Below are 18,213 nucleotides of genomic sequence, written 5' to 3'. Positions count from 1 at the left end.
TGTATAATTAAGATCAAAAACATGGCACATATTTTTCCGTAAACGAACTTAAAAAATGTCCATGATAGTTTAGCATAGGTTGCCACTGATCGATCTTCCTTTAAAAACAAAGTGAAAGTAATGTTTAAATTTGATCTTCGCTTCTTTGTATGCTAGTATACCCCGAGTTAACTTTGTTTTCTCTAATCTTAATGCGTTTTTCTTGAGTTTTTGCATCAATGCGGCGGGAGAGTTCTTTCAAAAAGTTATAGCTGGTTTCACCCATTACTCCAAGGAGTGTAACGTTTTCTATGAAGTATAACGTTTTAGTTCTCATATTTGTGTCGATATGGTAGTTTTCGTTTTGAATTTTTGAGTTGGCAGGTAACAGTTGGTTTTTAATTTTGCAAAAGTGGCATATCAGTTTCCAATCGAGAAACATTGGTATAGGCATTATTTTATGTTTCAATTTTTAATCAGACGAAGAGTCAAACCTTAAAACCTGAAAATGCAAGTTAATTACATCCTTTTTTACAGTATACTCCAGAACAAAGCTACAGAAAAAATAATTCAGCAGTTTAACCCAGAAAAAAAATAAAGAAAAAGGTAACTTAGCTTGTACTTGCACTTAACGGTTTAGTACAGGGCATTTGCATTTGCTGCCATAAATGCAGTTTAAAGTTCAGGGTACTGACTTGTCAGCCATTGCGCCTTTTGACTTTCAGTAGCTTTATCATATTGCTCCTGTACATCATTTACTCCTAAACGCTCTATGAACAGTGCCATGGAGTACACCAGCCGTTTGATTGCCAATTAGATTATTTTGATGTAAAATCCTGACGATTCACATTGTTGTAAAAACCATTGAAGTTTAGTTTTCGTTTGAAATTTTTGTATTTTGTACATTTGCAAGAAAAAAAGCTTAGAATTCATTTGCTTTCACAATAAAAGGACACTATCTGAATTTTTAATGGTTTTTTCCTTAATGGTCATTTTTTATTTGAATTACCGAAAATGATCGTATTGTAGTGGCTAGCTTGCTGCTTTACAGCAATAACACCCTCTCCAGTCATGTTATTTTAATTTCATTTGTTTTTTGTAGTCTCGACATAGGCCAATTGGGTTTTTGCTTGCTACGAGTTGTTTTCTATGAGCCGAACGAATATAATTTTGGCTTCAAAAACAGGTGTTTTATAAACACATAGCTGGCTCTCTGTTTCACTGAAAAAGCGGTTACAACTTAAAACGGTGTGCTGAATATCAAATTAGATGAGAATGCTTTAAATATCAAACAAACGTTTTCGCACTTTGAAAACGTGCAACTGCAGTTTCCAAAGTTCTAAGCTAACATGTACAAAGATCATTTACCTAAGCTTTGAAAAAATTTGAACTGTTTAAACGTTGATGATATAGTGCGATTAGTAAAGGGCGATCTCGAACAAGTGCTGCGTACAGCAAACTCGCCACATTCACTTTTACAACTCACAAAAGGGAGGCGAATGCATCTAGAAAGCTGGCATTTTTGGATTTACAAATTATTTTTGACAAAAACTGTAAAAATCAATTTGGATGGTATCAAAACCAACAGACACAGGAAGCATACTAAAATTTAGAAATTGCGTTCTCCTTCAGTACAAGAAAATTGTTATCGAAAAATTTTTTTTCGTGTTTTCCTCAGTACGTCTACACAATAGTTCAACCGTAAACAAAGTTGCTTGTCGCGTGATGCATTGCGAGCCCTTAAAAAGATCATCGGGGAGGGTGAAATATTTTAAAAAATGACTGAGGAGGGGATACCTCGTGAGTAAAGTAGTGATCCACTGCCCATCGCCGATCTTGATGGTCCAGTACAGGGGCACTCATAGTCAGATGTTAGCAGAAAAGTGCTCAATATCACCACTGCAGAGATAATACTCTGAAGAGAAAAACTAAAACTTGTATACCCTCATTAAAATCCATTTTTCTAGCGCACTGAAATCAAAAATGGTTTACAGACTAGAAAGTTGTTGGTGCAAAACCATCTTTGTTGGTCAAATGGTCCGACATCTCACCACAATGTTTCGGGAACACTAAAAAGAGGATCCTCTTGTTGGACAGCATATAATTCAAGGTGGAAATGATAGTGGTATATTGGAATAGAATTAGAAGGTAGTTGACCAGGCCACCAGCAGAATAAAGTTACTGACTTTAGAGGCGCTGCATATTAGGAACGAGAGGCCGGCAGTTAACGTGCAAGACGAATTCAGAATTCAGAATTAGGAAGCTTAAGTTCCAGAATCGAAAATGTTGGTTTTATTTTGAGAAATAAAACAAATTGGCAGGAATTGAGCAACAAATGAGTTTTTAAAAAAAGTGAAAAATTTAAAAGTATGTGGCCAAAAATTAAATACTCTTTATCTAATAGTTTTTACATAAGTTTAGTAATAATTGCGATGTTTTGATTGGATAAAGGTTTTAAGTTTTGGTTTATTGACGTGTATGCCACTTTTCATGATGTTCAATTATTTTTTACATATTATAGTGAGCCACATTGAATAAAGAAATGGAACTTCAGGATCGTTACAGCCTAAAGGCCACTACCACAGTACCCGCCAATCTAGATAGAAAAATTATGCCTGGAAGAATAAATCTCCTAGTATCTAAAACTCATGAACGCCCTTAAAAACAGGGTCTCTTGGCATTTGGAGATAAGATTCAAGAAGTTTATGGTGAAAATGCTCGAAAATTTTTGCAAAACTCAAGAAGATTTGGACCGTCGGATCAGTTGATGGGGATGCATCCCCGTTTGATCCGGAAAATTGTTCACCATAGCTTGAAACTCTGGCTCTGCTCTCTGGCTTTCAGCAATCAATCGTGAAATCTCTATCGAGATATAAGACAACTTAAGTGAAACAAGTAATTTATTTAGTTGCAAAGCGAATAGCATCTGGTCTCAAGATCGTATTTTCCAAGAGTGTTTCCCGTGATTGTCAACTCGGCTGCAGTAATTTGTGACTTTTTTCAATTGCTGCGAGAAAATTGAGCATGACGCGGCTGAAATTCAATCCGAGCTAAAATCAAACTTCATAAAAAAGAACGAATAGCATATAATAGGAAACTTTCTAAATAGCATTTCAATTTGATGTTTGATTGTCAATTAGATTAATTTAATGTAAAATCCTGTCAATTCACATTGTTGTAAGAACCTTTGAAGTTTATTTTTGTTAGAAATTTTTGTATGTTGTACATTTGCAAGAAAAAAAGCTCAGAAATTCATTTGTTTTCACAATAAAAGGACACTATCTGAATTTTTAATGGTTTTTTCATTAATGCTCAATTTCTGTTTGAATTACCGAAATATTTTGTATTGTTGTAGCTAGCTTGCTGCTTTACAGCATTAACACCCTCTCCAGTCATGTTAACTTAATTGCATGTGTTTTTGTCGTCTCGACATAGGCCAGTTGGGTTTTTGCGTGCTACGAGTTGTTTTCTATGAGCCGAACGAAAACAATTTTGCCTTCAAAAAAACAGATGTTTAATAAACACATAGCTGGCCCTCTGGTTTTCTGAAACTGCTGTTACAATTTAAAACGGGTGCTGAAAATCGAAATTAGATGAGATTGCTTTAAATATCAAACAAACGTTTTCGCACATTTTTGTGCATCTGCAGTTTTCAAATTTTTAAGCTAACATTTACAAAAAGATCAAAAACCACGAAAAGTGCCGTACACGTCATAAACCTAAAATTTAGAAAAAATTTATTTGTTTAAACGTTGATGACATAGTGCGATTAGGGAAGGGTGATGCTGAAGAAGTGCTGCGTGCAGCAAATTCACCACATCCAATTTTACAGTTGCCAAAAGATAGGCGAATGCATCTAGAAAGCTGGCATTTTTAGATTTACAATTAAATATTGACAAAAACTGTAAAACTAACTGTGCATGGTATCAAAAACCAACAGACACTGGAAGCATACTAAATTTAGGAAATTGCGTCCTCCTTCAGTACAATGAAATTGTTATCGAAAAAATCTTTCTTGTGTTTTCCTCAGTACGTCTACACGAAATTTGAACCGTAAACAAAGTTGCTTGTCGCGTGTTGCATTGCGAGCCCTTAAAAAGATCATCGGGGAGGGTGAAATAATTTAAAAAATGACTGAGAAGGGTATACCTTGTGAGTAAATTAGTGATCCACTGCCTATCGTCTTGATGGTCCGCCACAGGGGCACTCATAGTCAGATGTTAGCGAAAAAGTGCGAGATATCACCACTGCAGAGATAATACACTTGAAGAGAAAAACGAAAACTTGTATGCCCTCTTTAAAATCCATTTTTCCAGTGCACTGAAATCAAAAATGGTGTACAGACTAGAAAGTTGTTGGTGCAAAACCATCTTTGTTGGTCAAGTGGTCCGACATCTCACCACAAGGTTTGGGGAACACTAAAAAGAAGATGCTCCTGTTGGACAGCATATAATTCAAGGTGGAAGTGATAGTGGTAAATCGGAGTAGAATTAGAAGGTAATTGACCAGGCCACTAGCAGAATTAAGTTACTGACTTTACAGGCGCTGCATATTAGGAATGAGAGGCCGGCAGTTAGCATGCAAGACGAATTCAATTGTAACGTTCGCCCGGAAGATACATATCAACGGAGAACAAAGCTAAGTCCTATGACGACTGGCTAACGTCTAAACAGAGCTTTGCATGCTTTTCACCGTCTCTACCAAGCGAGTACTTTCGGTGTTCTTTCTAACATCGGGTCGACAAAAACGTTACTGCTTTCGGCTTCGGTCAAAACACTCAAACTAACTTAATTACATGCAGAAATAGTGAGCTCATGGCTGGGTCTCAGTATCCCCAGACCACGAGGTCACTCCTAAAAACAGGGCTACTACTATTCAATGAATTATTTGTAACATTCGTCAACTGTAGTCACACATGAGGCTTAAGAAAAATAAGCCCTATAACCATTGGCTCAAGGGTCAGGGACACTATCTCTTGTGTTTTTCTACCTCAAATCAGTCGGAGCCAATTCGGTTCGCTTGTGACATGAGACTACGACCCGTTACAGCTTAGAGGCTACTACCAAAATATCCCCCACTCTAGAAATAAGAACGTCCCCATACTTAGGTCTCTAGATACCCAAAATACATGAACGCTTTTAAAAACCGGGTCGGAATAATCCGTTAAGTTACTTTTTATTAGACGGTGGAACTTTGATCCATTTCAGATGGATCAACCTAAAACTCGCCTTACCTCAACATAACAATCATAAAACACACTCTAGAAATTTAAATTGAGTACTCACATCGTAGCACGCTCAAGAACTGGGAGTAATTAAGTTGGTCAGCAACTCGAGAATTAAAGAATGTAACTAAATGAGTTTAATGTTTATCAGGTTCAATAACAGGAACAAGTTTGAACTCTAGAGTATAGTTTCTCGTGAACCATTGGTACACTCAAGCTGTCCACCTTTCCATCGAAGGTTCACTCTAGTCCAGTTCGAATAATAATCCAGTCGAGCAATAATAATCCAGTTCTCGGGAATACGCTTTCTTCTGTTTCAGATAGGACAGCTCTACTCTAGTTTTATTGTGACGGAAATTGCGAATAGCAATTTCCTACTGTTTTATCTGGCAACTTTCCCGCGATTGTTACTCGATCGTTCTGATTTCTCTTTTTCGGTTTTCAGTTATCGCGAGAAAATTGTGCATGACAGGCTCCATTCGAATTTTTGAAAAATCAAATTTCACTCCAAAATTAAGCGTTCTTGTTTTTCTCAAGGTCAAATTTCCAAATATGACCGACTGGCACAATTATTGTTTTTGTTCAGTAGATAAAAATCATCATCTCCATCGAAGATGGATCAACCCCTTCCCCCAACTCCTAGCTTCTCATCTTAGAAGAATGAATTCAGATGTTAATTAAACTCAATTCAGGACATGACAAGGAAGCTAAAAGTTTATACAAAATGATAAAAGTCTCGGTCCCGAAACCCCTCCGGATTCTCGAATCCACTGAATCAAACAAGTTAAGCTTGATTTCTCAGTAATCCGGAAGGCTGGTTTCCACCCCTCACTGTTGTTAGCAACTGCTTTGCAACTATTGTAGCGACACAATAGTTGCAACTCGGAGCGGTCTCTGTTACTTCTGTTTCTCTCTGTGGTTTTTTATCACAATCTTCGTTGTCTTCGTCAGCGCAACTATCGTTGTTGTGTCGCTTTTTAGCTTTTCTGCCAAAAGGGCCGTTTTTGACGTTTCTGAGAATCGTTACGTCATCACTTCGAAAATTTAAAATTTAGGAATTTCCGAATCCTTCAGCCTTCACGATTTGTGCAATCGTTCGAATAACGTTCTTATTACTTCTAATTCGCCAATTCGGAAGGTTCGCTGCTAAAAATTCCTAGACTGCAGAGTTTGCATTTTGTCCATTCTGGTCGAAAGTCACAAATTAAGAAGATGACAAAGCTTAAGTTCCAGAATCGAAAATGTTGGTTTTATTTTGAAAAATAAAACAAATTGGCAGGAATTGAGCAACAAATGAGTTTTAAAAAAAAGTGAAAAATTCAAAAGTATGTGGCCAAAAATTAAATACTCTTTATCTAACAGTTTTTACATAAGTTTAGTAGTAATTGCGATGTTTTGATTGGATAAATGTTTTAAGTTTTGGTTTATTGACGTGTATGCCACTTTTCATGATGTTCGATCATTTTTTACATATTATAGTGAGCGACATTGAAAACGCATCATGAATAATTTTTCTAACTTTTACATCGAAATAAAAATGATTGAAGAAGCTGTGAAATCTTACAGACTAACGCGGTTGAAGTAAATTTGATCACATTCAGCCAATGTCTTACCTTTCTGTTTCCATGTCTGAGATTAACCAGGAAAACCAAGTTGTGATCCAATTCTGAAAAGGCTGAGTAATCAGTTTTATTTCGTTTATTGCCCTCAAAAATCAAGGTACTAAACTTTCTTCCGGAAATTGAATTAGTTGAAACATAGATCATTGTCGACGTTTTTCTCGCCCAATTTTTTGTCTTAAGCTGAATTTCCAGTTAAATTGTCAATTATTGTTGCCATTTATCACAGCAAGAAAAATTTTTTTTTTTACAAATTCTGAAATTTTTCAATTTGAAGACAATTTTGCGCATTGAAAATTTGGTGTTGCTTTTTCAATGTCGCCCAGTATAGCTTAGATTTGTTTTTGAAAAAATGGCTCTTTTTCCTTCCCTCCCCCTCACCTGCAAAATTTTACATGTAATTTTGTTGACCACATTGTCCTATTGTAATAAAAATTTACATACGGACTAATAAGGCCACGACAAAATTATTCAAGATGGCCCGATTTGGTCTCCATACACAACCTCGTAAAATCACTCCGTTACACTACTATATTGAAGCTCGTGTGAGGTGGGGGGAAAAGGAAAAAGAGCCAAAAAATTTAACACTTGAATTGCCAAATGAAATTAAATTCAAATGTGCTAGTGCTTGTCAAATATTATAAAAAATTTCAAAATTATTTTGTAGTATAATTACCGAGTACACAACAAACACCGAATACAAAACAAACAACAAATGTGGGATGAACCATTGAGAATTGAAAAGAGAGGGGGAATGCACTAACAGCAAAGGAACAAAGGAGCACCAGAATTGGGAAGGCAAAAAAGTAATAAACTGCACAAGACTAGATGGCCCGACTGACAATCATAGTGGCGTTTCCTCTCATGAGGCACACTGAGAGGCTCTGGAGAAGGCGAACTGGGGCAACACGAGCGTCACGTGAACCAAAACGTCTGGCATCAGCGAGGATAGCAACTGACTTGAGGGTTTTGATAGCTAAAGCGGACCAACCCCCGAGCGTTTCGACTGCTAACGGGAAAAAACTGATTCCTTGTTCCTCGCAGTTTTTCTCGTGTTTCGAAAACTTGCGGTCCTCAGCAACTTCCAGGGACGCCCCGGGGGTCTCCGCCGCACGAGAGAGAAGAGATAACTGCAGCGGGGATGTCACGGTGACGTCGAAAGCAGCTGGGCGACCAGCGCTCCAAGTAGGGACAAAAATATCGCCGGGTTTGGACCGTTCTCCAGGGATGAGGTTCCGTTGCTCCTTGATGGGGGCTAAGGAGGCAGCCGTGGTAGCATTGAAAATAATTTCCCGTAGTCTGTCGTGACGGGAGATCCGGCCACCACTCCCCCCACAAGCGACAGCGTGGTCCCCGAGGACGTCCAGAATGCCAGACGGACACGCGGGGCACCTACGAGCAGACGCGAACACGGGAAGACCAAGGCGGTATCTGACAGCAGCTTGGAACTCAGCAGGAAGCAGGTGCAGGCCAAGACCTTTAATGGGGACTGCGGTAAGCCAAGCGCCGGCGTAAGGCAGAGAGAGCGACTGAAGACGAGCTTGCTCGCGGGAAGAGACGAGAAGAAAGCGTTGTAGGTGGCCTTATCGAGTTTCTCTTGGTAAGCTTCTTGATTAAAACTGGGAGTGTTAACGCATCCAGACTGTTCACGGAAGTCGTTAGAGGCACGCAGGAACTCCGGCGTATCAGTGATGTCGCATTCGGTAAGAAACGAGACCAAATGAGCTGACTGACACGAAGACCCTAGGAAGGCAGGGATGTGTTGGTCGCGAGCTTGCCGGACGCCACGTCCGCCATCTTTGATAGGCAGGGAAGACTGGGACCAGGCAAGATCAGGAACTGGTGAGCCAACTATGACAGAAAGAGCATCGCGGAGGAGTTCATCAAAAACTTGCAGGGAAGCTGCGACAGGCTGAGAGGGCGGCTGAGTGCGAAGAGAGTACGTCAGCTTGGGAGCAGCAAGGCAAGTGCGAGTGATGCCAAGTGAGAGCTGGGGGTCATCAAGAAGAGGTAACTTTTCAAGACATTTGGTGGCTTTTGAGATGCGTTTGTACAGGACTTTAACTGAGAACTCAGTATCACCAATGGGGGCGCCAAGAAGCTCGAAGCCATTAGACGCTGCTCTTGGGATAGAAACGGGGATGGACGAGAACTCCACAGGGGCCCACAACTCACACTTATTGTGCTTGACTTTGAGGCCGAGATGCAAGCCGTTGGAAGTGATGAATTCGAGAGCCTTGAGCAAGGAGTCTTCGTCGCCGGCACAAATACCATCATCAAGGTACCAGCAGTTGAGGGTGAGACCGGGGACTTCCTTTTGAGAGATTCGACAAGAGAGTGCAGGGTGACCGCAAAAATGAGAGGCCCTAGCGGATCCCCCTGTTGAACTCCTTTCTCGCTGTTGAGAATGACATCCTCGAACAGCAGACGACTGTGGTGACCGTAGGTAAACTCAACAAAGGCGGAGAGACCGGGAAGACGGTTGCGAACTTGAAGGAGGATCTCGGTGCGGTCTAGCGTGTTGAAAGCATTCTCAAAATCCACTGTTAAGACGCCTTGGTGACCATGTTCCGAGCACTTTTTGACTGTCATTTTAGTAGCGTGGACGATGGCTTCCGAGCCACCGCTGGTAGCGACTCCAAGCTGGTGAGGACACAGGAAATCACGAGCTTCAGCGTTGGCGGCTTTAGCAAGGCATTTAGCAGTGAGCCTTCGGAGCACTTCGCCGACCGCAATAGGCCGGACACCACCCTTGGGTTTAGCGGTGGCAAAGAGATTCGCACTGCACAGCCACGGAGAGAGACTAGAAGGGGCTTGCCCGGTAGCGAGGATGTTAACAACTCTGTTGAGAGACTCTAACGTTCTGGCAGCAGTCTGAGGAGTGGGGCACTCAACGGCGTAAACAAAGTGCTCAGGAAACCAGCGCGAAGGACCGGCAGCAGTGCCGCTCGGGAAACTTTTGAGAGACTTATGAACGAACTCAGATTCGAATTGGTAGGCAAGAGGGGATTCATCCCGGCCAGAAAAGACAGGAGGGTCAGCGGAAGGATGAAGACTGCGAAGGTCCTTAAGCGACTCGTCACTTTTGGACACGAGGCCATCAGAACACAGGGCTTTAGCTGCTCTTCCGAACTGACCGAGGCCTGCTAGCTCTTTGGCTCTGCGGACATTAAAGTCAGGAGAAGGTTTGCTGGTTTTCATCGTTCGCTCTTTAGGTCTTTTGGTAGCGTTAGACCAGAGGTCCGAAATATTGCCCTCCTTCCAGGACTTGAATCTTTGGCGAATGTCTCTGCAGTTATTAGCGGCGTGAGACTTGCCTCCGCGGCGAGGGGCTTTCAAGATACATTTGGGGAGCATGAGCAACCGAGTCCAGTTTTTCAGATTGTCCGGAGCGGTGGCGCAGTTGTCAAGGGCGTGACCAACAACCTCAGACCACTCGTTACGAAGAGAAATCGGAACGAACCGGACAGTGTCAACTCTGGAAGACATGACGTCAGAAAGATCCGGCACAGCACTTTCGGCGAGCTCAGCCGAGATCGTCATACTTGACATCGCTTGAGAGAGGCCAGAGCTAACAGGAGCGTCCCGAGAAGGAGAACTCGTTAAAGCGACAGAGATAGGACTGGAGACAGGAGACGCGAGAAGGCAAATAGGACCGCGAGAATTCCGGCCTATCGGAACATAACCATCAGGGAGCCGGAAAATTTGATCAAGGTTGACCCAGGAGTCAGAGCTTTTATTCCAACCACGAAAGTGAGCAAAGAAGCGATTGTTGTCAACTTTGAGGATAGAAGCATCATAGATACCGGAGGTTAGGTCCTAGATGGCAACAGACGACCCGACTAAGATCTCCGCGGCGTTAACAAATCTGGACAACTGAGTAGGGTCGACAGACGGACCAGGATTACTTTCAATATCACCAGCGCTTAAAAGAAGGAGCATAGAAATGTTATAAAACGACAACTTTGAGTTGAGTTTAAACTTGCGTGACCGCAGTTCTTGTCGTGATTGTGGATCAGGTTTCTCGCGAGCCAGCAGCAGCATGTGTGTAGATCCAACAGGGCTGTGACCGTTCTGCACACGGTTGAAAGCTAAAACCAGAAACACTGTCGAGAAGAAAGAGGCAAACTTTGGCTCTGCGGGAGAGTTCTTTCAAAAAGTTATAGCTGGTTTCACCTATTACTCCAAGGAGTGTAACGTTTTCTAAGAAGTATAACGTTTTATTTCTCATATTTGTGTCGATATGGTAGTTTTCGTTTTGAATATTATTGAAAATTGAGTGAAAATAAGCTGACATTAATAACAAGGTATAATTTCAACATGTATATTTAAGATCAAAAACATGGCACATATTTTTCCCTAAACGAACTTAAAATTTGTCCATGATAGTTTACCATAGGTTGCCACTGATCGATCTTCCTTTAAAAACAAAGTGAAAGTAATATTTAAATTTGATCTTCGCTTCTTTTTATGTTAGAGTACCCCGAGTTAACTTTGTTTTCTCTAATCTTAATGCGTTTTTCTTGAGTTTTTGCATCAATGCGGCGGGAGAGTTCTTTCAAAAAGTTATAGCTGGTTTCACCTATTACTCCAAGGAGTGTAACGTTTTCTAAGAAGTATAACGTTTTATTTCTCATATTTGTGTCGATATGGTAGTTTTCGTTTTGAATTTTTGAGTTGGCAGGTAACAGTTGGTTTTTAATTTTGCAAAAGTGGCATATCAGTTTCCAATCGAGAAACATTGGTATAGGCATTATTTTATGTTTCAATTTTTAATCAGACGAAGAGTCAAACCTTAAAACCTGAAGATGCACAAAATTGTGCGAAAACGTTTGTTTGACTTTTCAATTATGAAGCATTCTCAAATCGTAATTAGAGCTATTTTGTAATGACAGCTACATGTGTTTACCTTTAAGAGACGGTTTTACCTTTTCGTCGCCCTCACCCACTCATGCTCTGAAAAAGATTGTCGCTAAAATTTTGTTTGCTTCAAAAATTTTATTTGACCCAAATTATTTTGACCAGTTTTTATCGGCTTAATGACTCATTTTTGGGCCGTTTCAAGGAAACAGCAGTTTTTAAGTTGGTTGCATTTTTAACGCGATTTGTTGAAATCTCATTTTTTTGTCTGACGGCTGAATAGGTTTCAAAGCAGTTTTAAGGTTTTCAGGCCCCCTATCCCTCATAGCACACACATGCACCCAAAAACTTTTTTCGCGCATCAAATGACGCGAAAAGAGGCTATTAAGCCGATATAAAAGTAGATTTTTTGCGTCGTTGGATGCGCGAACAAAGTTTTTGTGTGCCTGTGTGTGTTATGAGGGAAAGGGGCATAAAGTTTTAACTAAATATTGAACGAAAAAAAATCGGCGTAAAGAGTGTTTGCTCAAGTATTTTCGGCGTAGTTACCGCTTGATTAATTTTGTTCCGATGTTAATTTTGCGTTCTATTGTTAGGCCATTCATGTTGATAGATCTAATAGTAGCTCTAGTTTAAAGGAATGGCATGCGGTATCTTTTAAAATTGAATAATCCGATTCTGTTTTCAGATGGAAAATATTCAACACAAGCGCAAACTGGACGAAAATTGCAATGTAGAGGACGATGATTCATCGCAAAAGAAAGTTCTTAGCCAAGAATTGCCGTCTACTTATCAAGTTATTTTATTAAAGATTTTTTTAAATTGACTCCTGTGTCTTATTCCAAAGAGTCTTTGAACTCGCTATATAAAGGCTAGTCTAAGGCTAAATGTGTTATTGAAAGTTTTTTAATAGCACAAAACGAACGGATTGAGTTTGCGCTGCGAAAATACAAAAAATGAAAAACCGATTGCTGTTCAAATGGCACTATAAGTTGGAACTGCAGCAGTCTCTTTTCAAATAAAATTAAGCAAAAGTATTTATTTTTCAATGATGTGGTGCCTTTTCGTAGTTACCCTTACAATAAGCAAGGATATTGCAATCGGGTACTAGATTGCTTTCCGTTAACTACATTGTCCACAGATTTCAGCATGCATGCAGTACACATGCATGCAGTATCTGCCTATTTTGTTACTCCCTCTATGCATCCCTTATAGCATTTTTCCAGTAAATTCGCGGTTCAAACTTTTCAAATGATATTTCTTCGGTACTTCGTCGATTTCGGTTTATTGGTTACGTAGCAGTATTATGACAACCGTGTATTCAGACACTGTATTAACCAATCAGAACCGAGACGAGGAAGATATGAAATTCATTTCTTCCTTGTCTCGATTCTGATTGGTTAATACAGTGTCTGAATACGCAGTTGTCTAAATACAGACCGCTCTCCTGGTTTATTTTAGGTCTGCTTAGCCGCTTTTAGTTTCCGGTTTTTACCATCGGGCTTAATTTCCGGTTCTAACCATCCTACTAAATTGCTCATTTAAATTTAAGTTTTTTTTCAAACATTGTTGTTGCTTTTAGTGTTTTGATTACTGTTGTTTGTTTGTAATTTTTTTCAACTTTGACATCGTATATATTTCTTTTTTTTTAAAGTTTTTTCGTCGCTCAAAAACTTTATTCTGCCACACCTTGAATTTGCGAACTTAATCTGGCACCCAAGACTGATCAAGCATCAAAAGATCTTGGAAAACGTACAAAGAAGAGCGACGCGTCTAGTTAGTGGTATGAAAAATCTATCCTATTACGAACGCCTTAAAGAACTGAATCTATCATCGCTGGAATACAGAAGGAAAAGAGGGACAATGATAGAAATGTATAAAATCTGCTATGGTTTGTATGATAGGAATGCCACTGCGGGACTATTCGAGCGGAATGATAGGGATTCTAGAGGTAACGCATGTAAAGCAAATCTAGAAATGCGAAAAAACGATAAGAGCACCCTCTACTGGAACAATCTGCCACAGGAAACAGTGCAAAGCAAGACCATCGACGAATTCAAGTGGAAACTGGACAAACATTGGAAAGCGATTGGAATTGACATGTACGAATTCGAACGGAGATAGGAAAAAAACATTTGAAATGACCACAAGAGGCACTGCCTAATGGTCATAAAAACTTGACTTGACTTGACTATTAATTCAAGTTTATCGTGTTAAATAAATGAGTTCGGCCTTTTATTTATCGGCTCAGTGACCTAATTTTGAGTTATTTCAACAGAATCATTTTTTTAATGCTCACCTCTGGATCGCACAAAATGCTGAAAATCTATCTATCTATCTATATACCTGCTTTTTGAATTAATTTGATTATGTCTGTCTACACGTCGCCTAATTTTTTAACTTTCATCTATAATCTATCTATTTTATATTTAAATGCGGGCTTCACTATCTCGCCATGTTTAAGCTTTTTCAACGTAATGTTTTTGCATGTTTAAAAAAAGAATTTTTTCACGTTTAAGATTTATTGTATATTGCAATGGATAAGGTTTTTTCGATTTTCCAGTTTGAATTTAGTGTTTTTTTCATCAAATTTGAAACTAGCAACGCAATAGTGAGATATTGTCAGTGTTTTCCCAGGTTTTGCGATTCCGGACTCCATATATGAATAACCAAATTTTTTTAGTTTACGAGTTAGGCAATTTTCGGGATTTTTCAAAAATTTCTAGAAAAATATTCTCAATTTTTGAAATTCTCACCCTGTAGTTGTGCTGTCAGGGTACTCTCAGGAGTTGCGAATCTTGCCTCCAATTCTCACTTCTCAAATCCTTATAGTTTTCGAGATGCGAACTTTGATTTTAAACAATTCCCGAACGTTGAAGATCTCAATCCTGTTGTTGGATATTGTGAGGGTACTCTCAGGGGTTGCGAATCTTGCCTCTGATTATGGCTGCTCAACGCCTTGTATTTTTCGGGATATGACGGTTTTTTTGGCTTTCACAAAATTTGAAGTTACCATCTCTGTAGTGAGGCTCTGTCGGGGTTTTTCTCAGGAGTTGCGAATTTCACCGCCAAATATGACTGCTCAAATCCTTGTATTTTTCGAGATATGAAGTTTTTTGTAATTTTTTCAAAAATTTTTTTCATGAAAATTGAATTAATAATCTTTTAAAGCTTGAAATTACTAACCTGTAGTTGCGGGGCTGTCAGAGTAGTCTCAGGGGTTGCAAATTCGGCCTCCCGAGATTTTTGTTTCAGAGATACGGCGATTTTTGTGATTTTTTTGGAAGTTTTCAGAAAACTCAAATTACAAAATAATTCGATTAAGTGAAATTCCCAGCCCTGTAGTTGTGTACTTTCAAAGATTGCGAATACCTCTTTTAGAATACTTAAGGTGAACTTTCTCAAAATTCGAATTTCCCAACGTTGTAGCTGGGTACTGTAAGACTACTCTCAGGAGTTGCAAATCTTGCGTCCAAATGCGACTTCTCAATTGCTTCCTGTCTCCCAGACGTGACGTTTCTGAATTCATTTTAAATTTTTCGAAGAACTTAAATAAAACTTCACAAAATTTTATGGTTCTTAAAATTTGTATAAAAAACTTGAATTTGAATAAAAAACTTTGCAAAATTTTTAATTACGGACCCTGTAAATGGGTGCTGCCAGAGTACACTCAAAGAATAGTTTTTTTGAGAAAATTCGAAGCACCGGAGGTGCGGTACACGCTAGTCTAAATAGAAATTACAGTTCTTGACAACCATTTTTCGGCTTTGTTTGTTTTTCCTTTTTTTGGCTTAGTAGGTTAAGGCCTGTATTATATCGGCTAATCGGCCTCATATTCGTCTTTCGATCAGCGAAAAAAGTTTGTGTATGCGCGTTTGTGTTTTGAGGGCGAAGGGCTTGATAACTTTTGATTAGTCTTAATTTTTTTGATTTTTTTGGCTTTTTTATTTCCCTTTTTTGTGCTTTATATGTTTCGGGCTATATTATAGCGGCTTAGTTGTCTCATATTGTTTCATTTGACGAGAAAATAGTTTTTCCCAGTGTTTTGTCGTCGAGGGGGACTTTTTAACATTTCAGAAGTATTAGTCTTGTTGATTTGTTTTGGCTTAAAAGGTTTCCTAAAAGGTATTTTCGGCTTTGTTACTGCTTGGTAATTTATCGATGCTTATTTCACATTGGATTTTCTCGGTATATTTTTGCTTCAAAAATAGTTGTATTCATTATGATAAGTATCTTGTGTTGTAGCGCAAGTGGTATCGCATATTTTTTCTTGTGTTGTATCGCAAATGGTGCGAAGCTCGGCTTCGTCTCTGTGTTTTAAGTTTGATTGTATCAAAAGTGGTGGGATGTTACGCTTCGCCTCTGTGCGGGAAGCTGGAAAATAGCGTGAATATATAATAATAATCATAATAAGACAGAGTCTATGACATATCTAGCTGGTGGTAAGCGGAAACACGTGATTGACTTCAATTTTGAAAATAGATAAATCTTAAAATTTCCCAGCGAAATAAGAAAAATAGGTATTGATCCATTTATCTCAATTTGGGTTAGCTCTATGAAAAAGTTCCATCAAAAGTTTTGAAATGAGAAGAGCTTCGAGGTGATGTAACTTAGGCTTAGTCACTTTTTGTTTTTTCATTGAAATAATTAACTCTTATCGAATTATATCTTGCTATTCTTACAATTTAGCAATTATTCGTGCAAAAAAGGCAGTTGAATATGAGAAGGAGTTGTTAGCTTGATTTGGTTCAAAAAAATATTTGAGGCAGTCAATTAAATCCAAACTGATCGAGTAACGACTGAAATCGGATAGTACCTTTTATTACTGCACAACAAAATTGTGGCTTTTGAATATTTTCTTTGACTTCGGATAATTTCTTTGACTTTATATAATTTTTTCGTTTTTTTGCCTGTAGACGAATGAGTCTAACGAAGATGAAGGAGAACAACAGGAAAGTTTCAGAGCAACTCTTTATCCAATAATGCCCACTCTGAAAAAAATTGAGCTCACCTCTTTTTCGGACCAAAAAGTTACAATAGGAAGAGCAGCTTTTCATCGAGAAAAAGTTCAGCCGTTTCCTCAAAGCCATTTATTGTACATATCAGAGAAGCATTGCGTGGTCGAAAAGAATCCTTTCATTCCCCAGGACTTCATTATCCAAGGTATAACTTATGTATTATATATTTTTATTATTCAAATTATTATATTAGTTTACATATTAAGAGATGGTTACCATATCCAAACGGCTGCTCCAAGTAATTTGTTTGGTTGACAAAATTCAGGTTTTTAAACCGAATTTGATTAGGTTATATGATAAGCTAGTTGATATTGATGTTGAATTGCTTCTGTTTTTGCAGATTGTAGCCGAAATGGAGTTTTCCTGAACGGCAAAAGAATGCAGAGAGGGAGCCGATCAGTGAGTTATATTTTTTGTTCAGGCTTTCGAAGAAAGTGACGGATTATTTGTGTTCGGCGTGTTTTTTATCCAGGTTTCATATCCGCCAAATGGTATTGTTCTGAGCTCAAATTTAAAAAGATTTTTCATCTGTGATTATTTTTCGTAAAGTTTCGGGGGTCAATTAACACTCGCTTTACATCGTGCTATTAAATACCACTTAATACTTCAAATAGCGTGTGATGTATGGTTTTCAGAAATTCAAAAAAAACTTTTTGAACTTCCATCATTTTTTTAAGCAAAAAAGGCAATTTTGACCTGAAAAAAGGCAGTCGGGACATATAGGGTTTCGCCCTGATACGAGCCGGCCGTCTTGTTGATATATATATAGAATGAAAAATCAAGTGAACAGTTTTCACTAATATAGGTCGTCTGGCTTTTGGAACCAAATTTAATTCTTCATAATGTTTTGCAAAGATGGGATTTTTTACGGATACATTTGTAAATGAACAAGTTGTTCCCTTCTTGAAAACCAATTTATTTTTGTGATTTTGCTCACGCACGTTTACATTTCCGCGGTTGTTTTTTTTTGAGTTCCTGAAATGCTTTCTTTACAGTCTTTTCCCTATCGTTTGAGCAACCGAGATGTAATTCTGAATCGAGCAGCCGTGACCGAGATGGTTAGGCACACGTCTCTCAAGACGAGGGTCATGCGTTCGGATCCTACTTTGGTCACGGTTGGAGGGGTCCCAATGTTATCCGCATCCTCAAGATGGGAATGGCTGTGGCGAAATAGATGACATCTCCCTCCCCCACAGTTGGTCCTGCACTGAGCAGGACCGGGGACTAATAATTAAAAAAACGTGTCTGAAACTTTTGAACGAATCGAGTAGGGCAAATCAGCATAATTAAGTATAAATAATAATTACCTGTCTGTGCATTCATTTACGAGCGAGTCAATCAAACCTTCGGATCAATTGAGCAATCTCTCAACTCGTAATGACCAATTGAGTTTTTCCTCCAGGCGAAATAAAGTAAATTATAACAAGCTAAAGCTAAATTCAAACCTTAAACAATGAAATAATACTCATTGGTCAGTTTAGCTTTAAAGAAAATGAAAAAATGTTCATATGCA

The 18,213-nt window shown here is 38.8% G+C and overlaps 1 protein-coding gene across 1 annotated transcript in view; it reads left to right on the top strand.

Moving 5' to 3' along the window:
• Positions 1-18,213, top strand: part of LOC134842523 (probable serine/threonine-protein kinase fhkE) — a 38,100-nt gene that overhangs the window by 9,790 nt on the left and 10,097 nt on the right. Inside the window, exons 2-4 of the mRNA XM_063858905.1 lie at positions 12,371-12,478; positions 16,599-16,845; positions 17,041-17,099. Coding sequence (XP_063714975.1) covers positions 12,371-12,478; positions 16,599-16,845; positions 17,041-17,099 — 414 coding nt within the window. The remainder of the gene's footprint in view (positions 1-12,370; positions 12,479-16,598; positions 16,846-17,040; positions 17,100-18,213) is intronic.

Source organism: Symsagittifera roscoffensis, chromosome 3 (genome assembly GCF_963678635.1).
Source record: "Symsagittifera roscoffensis chromosome 3, txSymRosc1.1, whole genome shotgun sequence".
In the NCBI taxonomy this organism is placed as follows: domain Eukaryota; kingdom Metazoa; phylum Xenacoelomorpha; order Acoela; family Convolutidae; genus Symsagittifera; species Symsagittifera roscoffensis.
Note: the sequence above shows the minus strand (reverse complement) of the source record. Positions and strands in the feature narration are given on the sequence as shown.